At 46.9% G+C, this 13735-nt stretch overlaps 1 protein-coding gene across 3 annotated transcripts in view; it reads right to left on the reverse strand.

Moving 5' to 3' along the window:
• Nucleotides 1-1300: 1300 nt before the first annotated feature.
• RFT1 (RFT1 glycolipid translocator homolog) overlaps nt 1301-13735 on the reverse strand; it is a 38260-nt gene continuing 25825 nt past the window's right edge. For 2 of the 3 annotated variants that reach the window (XM_089919472.1, XM_089919474.1), the window contains exons 11-12: nt 8662-8767; nt 3109-3680 (exon numbers count right to left, since the gene is read on the reverse strand). In XM_089919472.1, the coding sequence (XP_089775598.1) occupies nt 3230-3680; nt 8662-8767 (557 nt within the window). In that variant the 3' untranslated portion in view covers nt 3109-3229. The other variant, XM_022572869.3, reaches the window with a different exon arrangement.

Below are 13735 nucleotides of genomic sequence, written 5' to 3' on the forward strand. Positions count from 1 at the left end.
CGTTTCATAAATGGATGTGCTTTAGAGACTTGTTTCCATGGGAAAGTAGCCTCACTATATTTTGAGTGGCACTTAAAGCCTCAAGTGTGATTCCCCCCAAAAACCCTTCTTGGGTAACGTGGGGCAGCTCAGCACCCATGTATGCAAGCACCCTGAGGCACAGGTGTGGCTCTAGGGAGACGGGGGAAAGCCCCAGAGCGAGTGGTTGGGCCCAGCTGTGCTCCAGGCAGCAGCGGGGACAGAGCCAGAAGCCATGGGCTGCAAAGGGCCTGCTGCCCAAGTGCTGGAGCCCGGGAAGCAGGTGTTAGTAATGGGACAACACCCGCTTCCCAAAACCCTGGGCCATGGGGACTCCTCTTTCTATAAACGGGGAAGCAGGCCACAGGAAGCAGCCCCCGGTGGCCGTCCCAGCTGGCCATCTCTTAAAAGGCGCTGGCCCTGACTGCGGCAGCCCTGTGCTGATAGCAGAGCCCGGCTGCATGGCGACGAGATGAGCATGAGCCCTTGCTGTCAGACACAGAGACTCTCCAAGCTCGAGAACAGAGTGGGAGCCGTGGTGTTCCTGCTCCCGAGGAGGTGGGGCGTCAGCATTGCTGCTCAGACAACGGCAGCTGTCTTCCTGGAGCTGGGAATGGACACTGTGAACACGAGCATGACTGGCCCTAGGCACTGCCACTGGTGAGGATAATGGGGTGTGCCAACCTCAGTTTGCCGAAAAAGCTGGTCCCAAAGTCCTGCCCCAGAGACACAGAGGCCAAAGGTCTGGAATGGATCCTGGAAACGTACATGTCTAACTTGCAATCCAGGTGATTCTGAGGCAGGTAGTGCGAGGACCACACTTTAGAGTCTGGGGTCAAGTGGGCAGGGGTTGGGTGACAGGGTTCTAGGGGAGAGAGGGGTGGTCAATGGCAGCAGAGAAGGAACTTGTGAGGGCTGGAGGCCCATTTCTGTGCATTCAAAAGACAAAAAAAAGTACTTGGGGGGCCTTTCCTGGTGGTGCAGTGGTTAAGAATCCGCCTGCCAATGCAGGGGACATGGGTTCGAGCCCTGGTCCGGGAAGATCACACATGCCGCGGAGCAACTAAGCCCGTGCACCACAACTACTGAGCATGTACTCTAGAGCCTGTGTGCCACAACTACTAAGCCCACGTGCCACAGCTACTGAAGCCCGTGTGCCTAGAGCCCGTGCTCCGCAACAAGAGAAGCCACCACAATGAGAAGCCTGCACACCGCAACAAAGAGTAGCTCCCGTTCGCCACAACTAGAGAAAGCCTATGCGCAGCAACAAAGACCCAACTCAGCCAAAAATAAATAAATAAATTTATTAAAAAAAAAAAAAAGTACTTGGGGGTGGGGGGCTGCCTTCTGTGTGTGCCACCCACCCTACCCCACGGGGCAATCAGTTCTTCTGAGGTAGGCTGACCCTGCCTTACAAAACATGACCAAGCCCATGATTCTGGAGGGCCTCTGATTGTTCAGTGACACCTTGCATTTAGCTACTTTCCCTGCAATTAATACGAAGCATTCTCTCCTTGAATAGATAAAAAGGTGTCCAGGTGACTGGGTCCTAGTCTTGGTGCACTGGGTGGGTCTTTATCCTTGGCCTCTTGGCTTTGGCTCTGGGCCAGTGGATTTAAATGTGTGCATTTCAGCCAAACTGCCATCTGATACAAGCTTCCCTGCTCTCTGGGTGTAAACATAGAAAGTTTGGGGACGTCGGGTCTAGATGATTACTAGCTATTATAGTCTGTGCATGTAGCTCCAAAGGTCAATCACATCTGATTAATTAATACATTACATCAGTTAACATAGTAATACATTAATGAAAGGAGAAGAATGCTTTGCTGCCTGAGAACAGCACCTGCTGGGTGCAGGGCAGGGAGGCAAGCCTTAGCCTGGGCTCACACTGTAGCCTGAAGGACCAGATCCACAGGCCTGCCAGTCTTGTCCTGGGGCTGGAATTCCGGTGTACTGACCAGTGCTGGAAGTAACAGGTCAGCGGGAGAAGGGTGTGATTCAGTGACACATGCCATATAGAATTTACCCTATTTCATTCTGATGGAAAAAAAGACACCTCTATTCAACTTTAGTTGTCATCTGTGCAATCTCCTCATGAGAAGTTACAGCCAACTGCAAAGTGGTGTTCCCTTCAGAGTAGCTCACGAAGGATCACAGTGTCCTTCAAAGCCCTCCTCTCTCAAGTGGCCAGGCCAGAGGTCGTGAGCCGGCTTGCCCCTGCTATGGGAAGACATGTGCTGGCCTGGGGGTGGGGGTGGGAGTGGGGGACAGCCATGAAGGGGAGAGACGTGACTCTGCCTGGCTAACTGTGGGAAATGTGATCTGAAAGACTGTGTCTTCATTTCTTAGATTTCTCATTGAGCAATATTTCTCCTTCACTAAACAACCAGGCCACAGTGTTGACGTGGGGAAAGCCACAACTCCAGGGCCAACTTGTTCTTGTTTGGTGCACAACATCACATAACATCAAGTCTCCTTCCGGCTTTTATGGAATATGTTAAATATTCCTGTGGAGGGTAAAGTGGCTACATCTCTCCTTCTGGGCCAGAAGATTATTAACTATTATCATCCAAGATAGAGTTTGTTGGAACATGTAGTTCTGAAGGTCAATCACCACCAAAAAGAATTAACACATTATTCAAAAAGAAAAATGCTGATTATAACAAAATGGTGAAAAAAATAATTGTATCTATTTTAAAAGCTTTTTGGTCTTCCCTTAAAAATGGAACTCCTCCTTGCTGTCTGAAATCTCAAACGGATATTAAGTGTTTGGTCTGGTGGTTTGCTCCGATGACTCACCTGTGTGTTGGTCTCACTCCACTACAGACCCCTAACTGGGCTCTTCTGCATAAAAAACATGTTCCACCCATAAAACTGCCCCACAGCTGGTCCAGGTGCCACAGGGCTTCCGCGAGGTCACGTCGTTTTGTCAGTGAGTCTGGACGCACCTAACTGAGTCCTAAGAAAGTGGATCAGCTTGGTCTCTGTGAGGAATGCTGTCCCAAGAGTCACTCCCAAACAGAGGGCCCCCACAGCGACGTGCACCAGCATGGCTGGCCAGCCCCGCTCACAGCAGAGGAACACCTGCAGAAAGAAACCACTGTCACTGCCCCGGGCCCCCAGCTGTACCTCCTTTCTCTGGGGCAAGCCACGGGGAGTGGAGGCCCTACTGCTCCAGCTTCCAGTCAGGTAAAGGCATGACAGCTATGTACTAGGGTCTACTCTGTTCCCACGGGTACCACTCATCAGTCATTTCTATCATAAGATGCTGTCCCAGAAGCTTAGGGGAAGGGGTAAGAGGAAGCAAGTACTTGTCCAGCTGGGTCAGGCAGAGCAGGAACGGGATGCCTGGAACGAGGGACAGTGGACATGCTGCAAAATCATGTGGTGTGAAGGCTGCAGGGCGCCTCACCTCGGAAACAGCAGTAATGCCACCACTGAGGGCAAATGCCCCGAGGAGGACTGGTGACAGAAACAGGCCGGCCAGGGGCTTGTGGGGACTCTTCCGGTAGTAGCGGTGGATGAAGCAAAGGCTCTGTGTGATCCGAATGCCCATGTTGAAGCAATTGGCCAAGATGAAGCCCACGCTGCCACACCAATGGGTCAGGAGATAGGATAACAGCAGGAACGAAGATGAGAGGCCCAGCATTGTGAAATTGTACCTGGGAAGAGGGAGGCAAGCAATGCAGGGCAGTGGGTACCTGGTCCCAAGGCAGGGCTGCTGCAAAGAAAGTGGCTGTGAACATGAATTCACAGAAAGCACCTTCAAGTTCCCGCGATCCAGCTGATTTTCACAACATCGAATGCTAAGTGGACAACATGGAAATGTCACTGTCCCTTTCACCCCTGAATAGAAGAGTAAGAAAATGAACAACTCAACATATTTATGGTTTTTAAGGATAATAACTGGTTAGTTTAAGTGACACCGTGATCAAAACACATAAAAATCCTTTTCAGCCTGTCTTTAATGTGAGACACAACAATATGACACGGGTAACAATTACATGTGAACAGGCACTCTGACAGGTACTGTGAGGGGTGCTGGGGATGCACTGGTGGATGAACACACGGCCCTTTCCCTGTGGAGCTTGGATCCGTTTTATGGACGAGGAAACCAGGCAGAGGGAGGCTAAATAATTTGCCTAAGGAATGAGCCTACACCCCAACCTGACCCCTCGCCCCTAAACTTTAGCACCTCATACCGCTTCCTTTGCAAAACGCAGAAGCCCCATAACCTTGGCCAGTGGATCTCACTCAAAGCAAGTGACCAGCTTCCATAATGAAATGGAAACAGGGAGCAAGGCCTGGACCACCTTCAGGGTTTCCCAGACTCTTACACATCCCTGCTCTGCTCTCTACATCTCCAGAGCTCTGTGGGTTCTGCGACTTGAGGGATTACACTGCTCCTTTCACTTCTATGATTCCAGAGCAGCACGTCACTTAGTTATCTTCAGTTTTCAGTTCTCAACTGAGTCTCAGCAGAGATAAAATAGCTGCCACAGTCTTCCAAAAGGCTTGTGGTACATCCATGAACAAAATTCTCCAGCATCTCATTTCTGCCTAGCACACAGCCAGCATTCTAAGTGTATAGTTGTTGAGGGAACCAAACACCTTAGATCCCCAAGCTGTGTCAGCTGGGTTAGGAAACCTCAGAGGCCACCACTCGGGTTCTGTACAGAAGGGAGGGGTGGTAAGAAAGCCACTGTGGACTCCAAATGCCCAGATTCTGGTCCTTGGGCTTATCAAGCCCAAGGTGCTATGGGAGATATAATTCATCAGAGAGGATAGCAAGAACACACATGCATGCGTGCGCGCGCACCCGCGCGCGCACACACACACACACACACACACACACACACTGTACTCCAACAGGGGAGGTATGCTTTCATCCAGAATTCCAGAGAGGGAATTCATTTGCTTCTCAGTTGAGAGAGTTTCTTTTAATGAGTAATGGAACTACAAGAGCCCACATCTTCAAAGGGGAAGTTTCTTCACTAACTGCTAATCAATGATCAGAATGGCCAACTTTATAACAGGCCACTGAGGCTGGGCCAGTACTCTGACCTCTTTTCCAAAAAGAAGCAGAGATGTGTAATCTGTTCAGTTTTTTTTCAGAAACGATCTCAGAAAGGTTTATTAAGACCAATGCTTGGAGTTTAGGCCACAGGTTCACGAACTTTCAAAGTCATCCTCACCCAGCTCCAAGTAGAATGGAAACAATGAATGAAACTGGTAGGCAATTCATGCTAATTCAAGCAGGGACAAGCTCCATGGTGTGGCTTCTTTAACGTAGCCATTCGGGAGGTGCTGATGATGACGGAGTCCACCGTTTTTAACTAGAAGAGGGCTCTGCAACTATTGAACTTTCCAGAACTCATAAATCTATAGCCTTAAAGACATTATCCACTTCAGGAAAAAATGAGAATTTTAAAGATAAAATTTTAAAGATAAAATGAGAATTTTAAAGATAAAAATTTGAGTCAATGGAAAATTAGTCAGTGACAATGACTATTTTCTAAGGCTTGGTTAACACAGACAGGAAGTTATTTAATCAGGCTTATCAAAAGATAGATGACTGCAGCAGCAACTGAAGCATTCCCCAGTGGGTGCTGGTTGAAAACATCAAGGCACAGCTATACGTTGTAGCCTTGGCAACCATGCAAATTATGGTGCCAGTCTTGTGTGCACTCGTCCTGCATTCAACAGTTATGGAGTCCCACTCCACATTGGGCACTCAAGGGCCAACAAGTCAGAAAAAGGAGCTGTCAGTCTTGGGCCTCTGCACCACTGTCCCCTCTGCCTGGAAGGTTCGGCCCCATCTTTGCATAGCAGACTCTTCTTGGTCATTCAGGCCTCAGCCTAAATGCCACCTCCTTGGAGGGGCCCCCCAATCTAAAAAGGCCCCAACTCTCACTACATAACTCTGTTTTAGTTCTCTGCAAAGCACAATATTTTCTTGCTTATTTACTTGTTTGCTACCTGCCTTCCCTACTGTCAGCTCCAGGAGAGCAGTGATCTCTTTCTTCTCTTTTGTTCATTGCTGAATTCCTGGAGCTTAAAGAAATGCCTGTTAGAGAGTAGATGCCCAAAAAGTATTTGTCAAATGGACAAAGGAAAATGAGATATCCTTAACAAAACACAACAAAATCCTTCAGTGGAGCATAATGTAAAAGCCATCAATCTTATGCTATACATATTATGAGGTTATTAACAAAAAAGCAACTTGCAGTTCAATGGACATTCTAATATTTCACATCCAACTAAATCCCCTATTTTTATTTAGAAAAACACTGATTAACCTGTAGGTAGTTAATTAAAAGCCATGATTTCATCAGTATATATTTTTCAATTCAGAATCTGAAATGTAGGAGGTAAATCAATCATAACACTTAACTAAGCTGCTCAATTCTACTGTAAAAATTCTTACTATCGTTTTATGTCTGGCTAAATTCATAGACAGGGAAAAATTGCTGGGGTCTGTGATGAGCCCAGGTGCTACCTGTGTTCAGACAGGACTGAGGGTTGGGGCCAGGGGCCCAGACAGAAAGGGGGCTGCTATGTTTAATACAAACCTGGAGACCATGCTTAAAGGCACACACATTTTACTCTTAGGGGAAGTGAGTTACTTCAGATGAGAACAAGGCCCTGTCTTTTCTCTATGTTGACTACTAATACCATGAAAATAATTTTCCAGATTTTAATATACTGTTCTGATCCCATTACTACAAATAACTTAAAAAGTTGCTTTCTTTGGGTCAATGCAATGTAAGAGAAACCAAAGCAACCGGCCACTGTCTATATTCCCTCATGATTTGTTGCAAGATATATATTTTTAATTTTAATTAATTTAAATTAATTTTATATTTTTATATTTTAATCAGGCTTAGTGTTGATTTCCCCCTCAACACTAACGCTGAAATAGTTATAACAAAATTCCCTTCAAAGAGATAGATTCTTAGTCCAGAACTCTTTCCACTACACCTCAGTGCCTCATTTAGTATGCTTTAAATTATATTTTTAAATCATTTCATGTTAGAAGCACCTTTCAAGTAAAAACACAGTGCTTTCAAAATTAAACTTAGAGAACATTTTATCCACTAAAAAAAAAAAAAAAGATAGACTCAAAGCAGTTTATAGCTATAAATTTAACTGTCTGAAGTAAAAACCATGTCTAGACCACCATTTGAAAACTATGGGTTGTGACCTAAAAGTAGGCTAGGAAATCAATTTAGTGGGTCATGACATGGCAGTTTAAAAAATGAAATAGAACAGAATTAAAAACCATCAGTGTGTCCTGTGCATAACTGGGGTACTTGTTGCTTCATGGAAGCTTCCTTTCAGTCACACCCAAATGTGCACTGGGTCACAGTGTTCAATGCAGTTTTCACTCTGAAAGCTGGTCTGAGCCAGCGGTTCCTAAGGCCTTCGCTATCTATCATCAGCAACCTCCTGGAGCTGAGCAATAAAAGACTCCTTGGCCTAAGTTCCTAAAATTCCAGTTCAGCTGGTATGGGAGGGGGCCAGAACTTCTGAGCAGTCTGGGCTGGGACCACTGCCCTAGACTCCAGTTCTCAACTACGGTGTAGCATACAAGGTCACCAAGCCTCTGTGAGACAGGCCCCAGTGGGAAGCAGACAGAGGCTGCTCTGAATGAGAGGAAGGGTTCGCCAACTCTCTGAGTACCTTTTTCCCATCCCACCCCCACACTGGGACTCTGAGGGATTTCAATGGCACTCAGGGCACTACAGAGGCAGCATGAAACCCCCGAGGGACCCAGACCTCAAGGGGCAAAGGGATAAAGAGGGCCGCTCGCCCCATTACCTACACCCACCCCTTCTCTCTTCTTCTTCCTCTCTCTTCTTTGTCCATATCAGTTTTATCCTCCTCAACTGCACTCTGCAGTGATGTCTTCAGATACCACCTTGCTAATTTTGGCATCTGGGACACAAGAGATCAATTATCCTAGGTGTGGGTCAGAGGCTCTTACCAGGAGTTCATGTCAGAATCATTGAGGAGTTTTAAAAAAACATTCACATGCTCAGGGCCTGCCGATTCTGTAGGCATGGTAGGAGAGAGAGTGGTGGGAGTAGGGTGGACAGGAATCTGCATTTCTAACAAGCTCCATGGGGCACTGTGACTCATAACCAGTGTTAAAAACTACTGCTTGAAATTCCAGGGCAGAGGTCCTGACCTGGGGGTCAATGGATGGGAAAAAATGTGGCAAAACTTGTATGTGCACTTGGGCCTTTCTCTGAGGAGAGGTGTCACAGATCCCCGAGATTCTGCAAGACCTACAAATCAGATTCTATAGATCTGTATCTTGAAGAAGCTCCTTGGTAACCCATCGGAGCACTGGGCAAGGAGGTGGGTGGAGGAGTGGATCTTGTCTGGTGCCTGCCTCTGCCAACCTGGATTAACAAAACCCTTCAGGGCCCTGACTTCTCCCTTCACAAAGGGAGGCAAGGAGCAGTGGCTGCCCCCAGCCCTACTGTGGGGAGGACTTACTGAATGGTGCCTGAGGAAGGCACCACACTCCTGGTTCTAGAAGAGCCTTCTGTAAATGCATGTTCAGAATGAAAAGAAAGAAGTTACTTCATTTTGGCTGAAGGCCATAATTAGAGGTTTATCTTTAAGGTTACCTACCTGTCAACCTCCTCTTTGCTCATGGCAGCAAATGTGAAACATTCGGTCACTCCATTGATGGCAAGCAGGAGGACGTAAAGACAATAGGCACGCAGCAGGACAGGACCTGTAAGGAAACAACCCACCGAGACTCCAGAGCCCAAACGGGAGGCCCACATGCACCCTCACTTTGGCAGGTTGGTCAGAGAACACCAGAGCTGGGTCATGAGCCCTGCTGATGTCATCAGTGGGCAGACGCATGCTTGAGCCTATGGTCTTAACTATCTGGAAGGACTCCCAGCATTCTACAGTACTAACTAAAATAAACAGCTAAAAACAAAAGGACAATTAGGAATAAATGTACAGATCTCTTGCCTAACAACTAAAAGCTTATCTGGCCAGCAAGCAAATCTCACTTTTTAAATCAGCATGAAGAAGCCTGCTAGTTTGAGCACCTGGGGACACTAGTGGCCCTGCATGCTGAGAGAAACTCAGTTGAGGAGGCCCTGAAGAAGCCCAGGGCTCAGGAGCAGCAGGAAACTACAGAGATAGAACACCCATAACTCTTCAGGGAGAATCAGAGCCTGCAAGGTTATTTTCTCCTAAAACAAAGTGATGTGATTCTAGAGCTAACTAACAAGCTTTGGGAAGATCTGCTAACAAAAAATCGGGAGCCTTAAAACGAAATTGATCCCCTCTTTTTTTTTTTCCCCCTGGCTAAGCTGCACAGCTTGCAGGACATTAGTTCCCAACCAGGGGCTGAACCTGGGCCCTCAGCAGTGAAAGTGCCAAGTCCGAACCACTGGACCACGAGGGAATTCCCTGATCCCCTCCTTTAAAAGGGCTATTACTGACAGGCAGCCAAGCAGTTTCTAATAAAATAAACATGTACTTAACCTATGATCCAGCAATTCTGCTCCTAGGTGTACAACCAACAGAAACAAATGCATGTGTTCACAAAAACATCCATAGCAGTTTTATTCCTAACAGCCCAAAGTGACCATCGACAGGAGAAGGGATAAACAAACTATGGGCCGTTCGCACAAAGAAATACTTCTCAGCAATCAAGGAGGAAAAAAACTACTGATGCATGAAAAAACATGGATGAATCTCAAAAACATTATACTGAGGGAAAGAAGCCAAACATGAAAGTGCCCATGCTATATGATTTCATTTATATGAAATTCTTTTTAAAAGCAATACTAATCTATGGTAACAGAAATCAGAGCAGTGCTTGTCTCTGAGTTGGAGGGGGGCAGTTGACTGGAAAGGGTCCTAAGAGAACTTTCTGGGGTAATAGAAATGTTCTGTATCTTAATCTGGATGTTGGTTACATGGGTGTAGATATTTGTCAAAACTCATCAAACTGTGCTCTTTTTTTTTTTAAAAGCATTTTAAAATTATTTATTTTTGCCTGCGTTGGGTCTTCTTTGCTGCACGTAGGCTTTCTCTAGTTGCGGCGAGTGGGAGCTACTCTTCGTTGCAGTGCACGTGCTTCTCATTGCGGTGGCTTCTCTTATTAAAGAGCACAGGCTCTAGGCACGCGGGTTTCAGTAGCTGTGGCACGTGGGCTCAGTAGTTGTGGTGTGCAGGTTCTAGAGCGCAGGCTCAGTAGTTGTGGCACATGGGCTTAGTTGCTCCACGGTATGTGGGATCTTCCTGGACCAGGGCTCGAACCTATGTCCCCTGCATTGGCAGGCAGATTCTTAACCACTGCGCCACCAGGGAAGCCCCCAAACTGTGCTCTTAAGAGGACAGCATTTTAGGGCTTCCCTGGTGGCGCAGTGGTTGAGAGTTCACCTGCCAATGCAGGGGACACGGGTTCGTGTCCCAGTCTGGGAAGATCCCACATGCCGCGGAGCGGCTGGGCCCGTGAGCTGTGGCCGCTGAGCCTGTGCGTCCAGAACCTGTGCTCTGCAACGGGAGAGGCCACAACAGTGAGAGGCCCGTACCGCAAAAAAAAAAAAAAAAAATAGGACAGCATTTTAATTTATGTAAACTAGACCTCAAAAAAGAAAAAACTTAACTGCTAAAAGAAAAGGGAAAGGCGGGGGGAGTTCCAGAGTCTCAGAATCTGAAACTTATTCATGGTTTATGAAAGCTGCTTAATATGAAACATCCCTGCATCATGGGGACCCTAAATAGTTTTATGGCCATCAAAAAGGACAAAAGGACTACTAACAAGGCAGCCCTGATGGCCCTCTCTTGGGTACACATTGTACCGTATCCTGTTGCATTTCATTCCCCAAGTCGCTGCAGAAAGTAGCCTGGCCCCCACCCCAGCTGTGGGATGACTCCAGCAAAGAACACAGGGACCAGGTTCTGCCCTGCGGTGGCTCAAGACTATGCTCAGTGTGCTTCCTGCTTCTCTCCATCCTCCTCTCTCTGGCAGAGAGGAGTGGGGCTCCTCTCATAACCTGCACCTCTCACTTGGTAACTGAAAGCTGACGGCATGTGTGAGTCTATCTGAAGGTGGATAGTGAGCTGCTTTGCAATGTGGAGGACACAAAACTCCTGCATGAAACGGTGATTCAAGTAGAAGCGCTTTGAGTCAATTTTGGGGAAAGAGGTTGGAATTGGGGAATTTGTGGATGGAACCTTAAACTATGGATTGAAGTGAGTGGTAGTATGGCTTGAATTATATATCCCCTTCAAAAGTAATCTGAAGTAATTTGAAGTCTAATAGATCTGGATCTATTAGAGTGTGATCTATTTGGAAATAGGTCTTTATAAAGATAACCAAGTTAAAATGAGGTCATTAGGGTGGGCCCTAATCCATTATGACTGGTGTCCTTATAAAAAAGGGAAATTTGGATGCAGAAACAGACACTGACAGAGGGAAGACAATGTGAAGACACACATGGAGAAGACAGCCACGTGATAGGAGGAGTTAATGCATTTCCAAGCCAAGGACTGCCGGCCTACACCCTTAGCTAGAAGAGGCAAGGAAGGATGCCTACTCTGGAGATGTCAGAGAGAGCACGGCCCTGCTGACACCTGGATTTCAGACTTCTGCCCTCCAGAACTGTGAGACAATCAATTTCTGTTGAAATTAAGCCACCCAGTTTGTGATACATTGTTATTGCAGCCCTAGGAAACTAATATTAGGGGATTGAGAAGAAAAAAAGATTTTAAAAAATAAAAGAGAAGACACTGCTTTGGGAAAGCAAGTGTTCTCCTTACTTGCTGCAAATAATAAATCCTTCCTTCTCCAGACAAAAAAAAGTAAAAGAAAGGGCAAGAGAGAAGCACCTAAGAGATAAATGTGAGAAATCTCAGGGAAGTTCACTGAATGTATTTTTCTTTAGGATGGAAAAGCTAGGTATGAGAAAGACTTCTGAGAAAAGTCTCAGAGCACTTCCAAAGCTCCTAATTATATACAGGGCTAAGCCCAAGTAATGCAAAGCAAAACCACAGTGCCCCACGAAAGCCTGCCTGTGGTGCGTCCAAGTCCTACATTTGGAGACAACAGCACAGAGGCCTCTTGAGGGGCCACTTCAGGTGATAGGTGAGTCCACTTCACAGGTGAGGACAAAGAGCAACACGCAACTGGGGCAACGGAGGACAGCAGCATTGCAAGGTCCACTTTCAAAACTAAGTGGTTGGGCTGAGCCATGGAAAGTTCCCATTCTTTTCTGATTCAGTAAGACTTTCTGGAGAAAGTCAAGTTTTGTGAGGTAGTTTTAAGGGAACAAAAAAGACTATGGTGGGGGGCGGAGCGGGGCAGAGAGCAGTAGTGTTAATGTTTTCTGGCACAGGAAAGGCATTCGGATATGCAGCACTAGTCCGAAGAGTCAGGAGTAGGGCAAGGAGAAGATGGGTGGAGTGCAGACGAGGGAAGGAAAGCCGACAGGCACCCTGGGGAAACAAAATGACCCTCCCAGAAGGCACAGAGAACTGGAAGTTTGGTCAAAATGAGAAGCAGTTGCAATGAGGAGACAAATGCTGGAAGACCTTGCCAGGACAGGGATGCTGATGGAGGCCTGGGCCAGGCAAGAGACGACAAGGGTCCTAAAGATCCTGCAGCAGCTACACCAAACCACACATCCTTTTCAGAGACTGAGAAACCAGACCACTCTCAAGACTCTTCTCTCTCTGAAGATGAGACAGAGGGGATATCTTTTTGAGTCTAAAATTATTAACGACTCTGGGGCTTCCCTGGTGGCGCAGTGGTTGAGAATCCGCCTGCCAATGCAGGGGACACGGGTTCAAGCCCTGGTCCGGGAAGATCCCATGTGCTGCAGAGCAACAAAGTCCATGTGCCACAACTACTGAGTCTGCGCTCCAGAGACCGTGAGCCACAACTACTGAGCCCTCAAGCCACAACTACTGAAGCCCGCGTGCCTAGAGCCCGTGCTCCGCAACAAGAGAAGCCACTGCAATGAGAAGCCCGTGCACCGCAATGAAGAGTAGCCCCCACACGCCGCAACTAGAGAAAGCCTGCATGCAGCAACGAAGACCCAACGCAGCCAAAAATAAAAAATAATAAATTAATTAAAAATAAAAAATAGAATTATTAATGACTCTGACATAAACCATCAGAGATAGAATTTATTACCTTAGAAATCAACTAACACCGACCCTTCTAAATTCTCAAGACTGGTACCAGCATCTCACTTGAGTAAAAGGACCACACAATGACAATGGTTTGTTGATATATCTTCTATGATAAACGAATCCAGCAAGTGAACATTACATGGATGGGACGGCCCTTTCCTCGTGGCACTGTCCTGTGGTTGCATTACAAAGGCTGCTCCTTGGTGATTACCTTTCCAAAGGTGCAGAGCTGCTGTGAAATAGCCTGTCTCGATCTCTGCACACTGACTTGCTAATGGCTTCTTAATGCGGGCCTCCCTGCAGTTGCCTGACCCAGGGAGCCGCAAACCACGTCATTGGTTTCATGGCAGGTGTTTCTCCAAACTTAACAACCTTTGCTGTCAAGCAGAAACTCAGCCCTTCTTCCCCTAATACTAAAAGTTTGGGCCTATTATAGTGGAGACTAGAACATGCCAGTGACGTTGTAAAATGGCACTGGAGAAGGCCCTTTACATTTGAGATAGGGCAGCAGAAAGAAGTCTTCAGGGTTCTTGTCTAG

Source organism: Delphinapterus leucas, chromosome 10 (assembly GCF_059928025.1).
Source record: "Delphinapterus leucas isolate spDelLeu-1000000601 "Yukka" chromosome 10, BTC_Dleu_Yukka2, whole genome shotgun sequence".
NCBI lineage: Eukaryota > Metazoa > Chordata > Mammalia > Artiodactyla > Monodontidae > Delphinapterus > Delphinapterus leucas.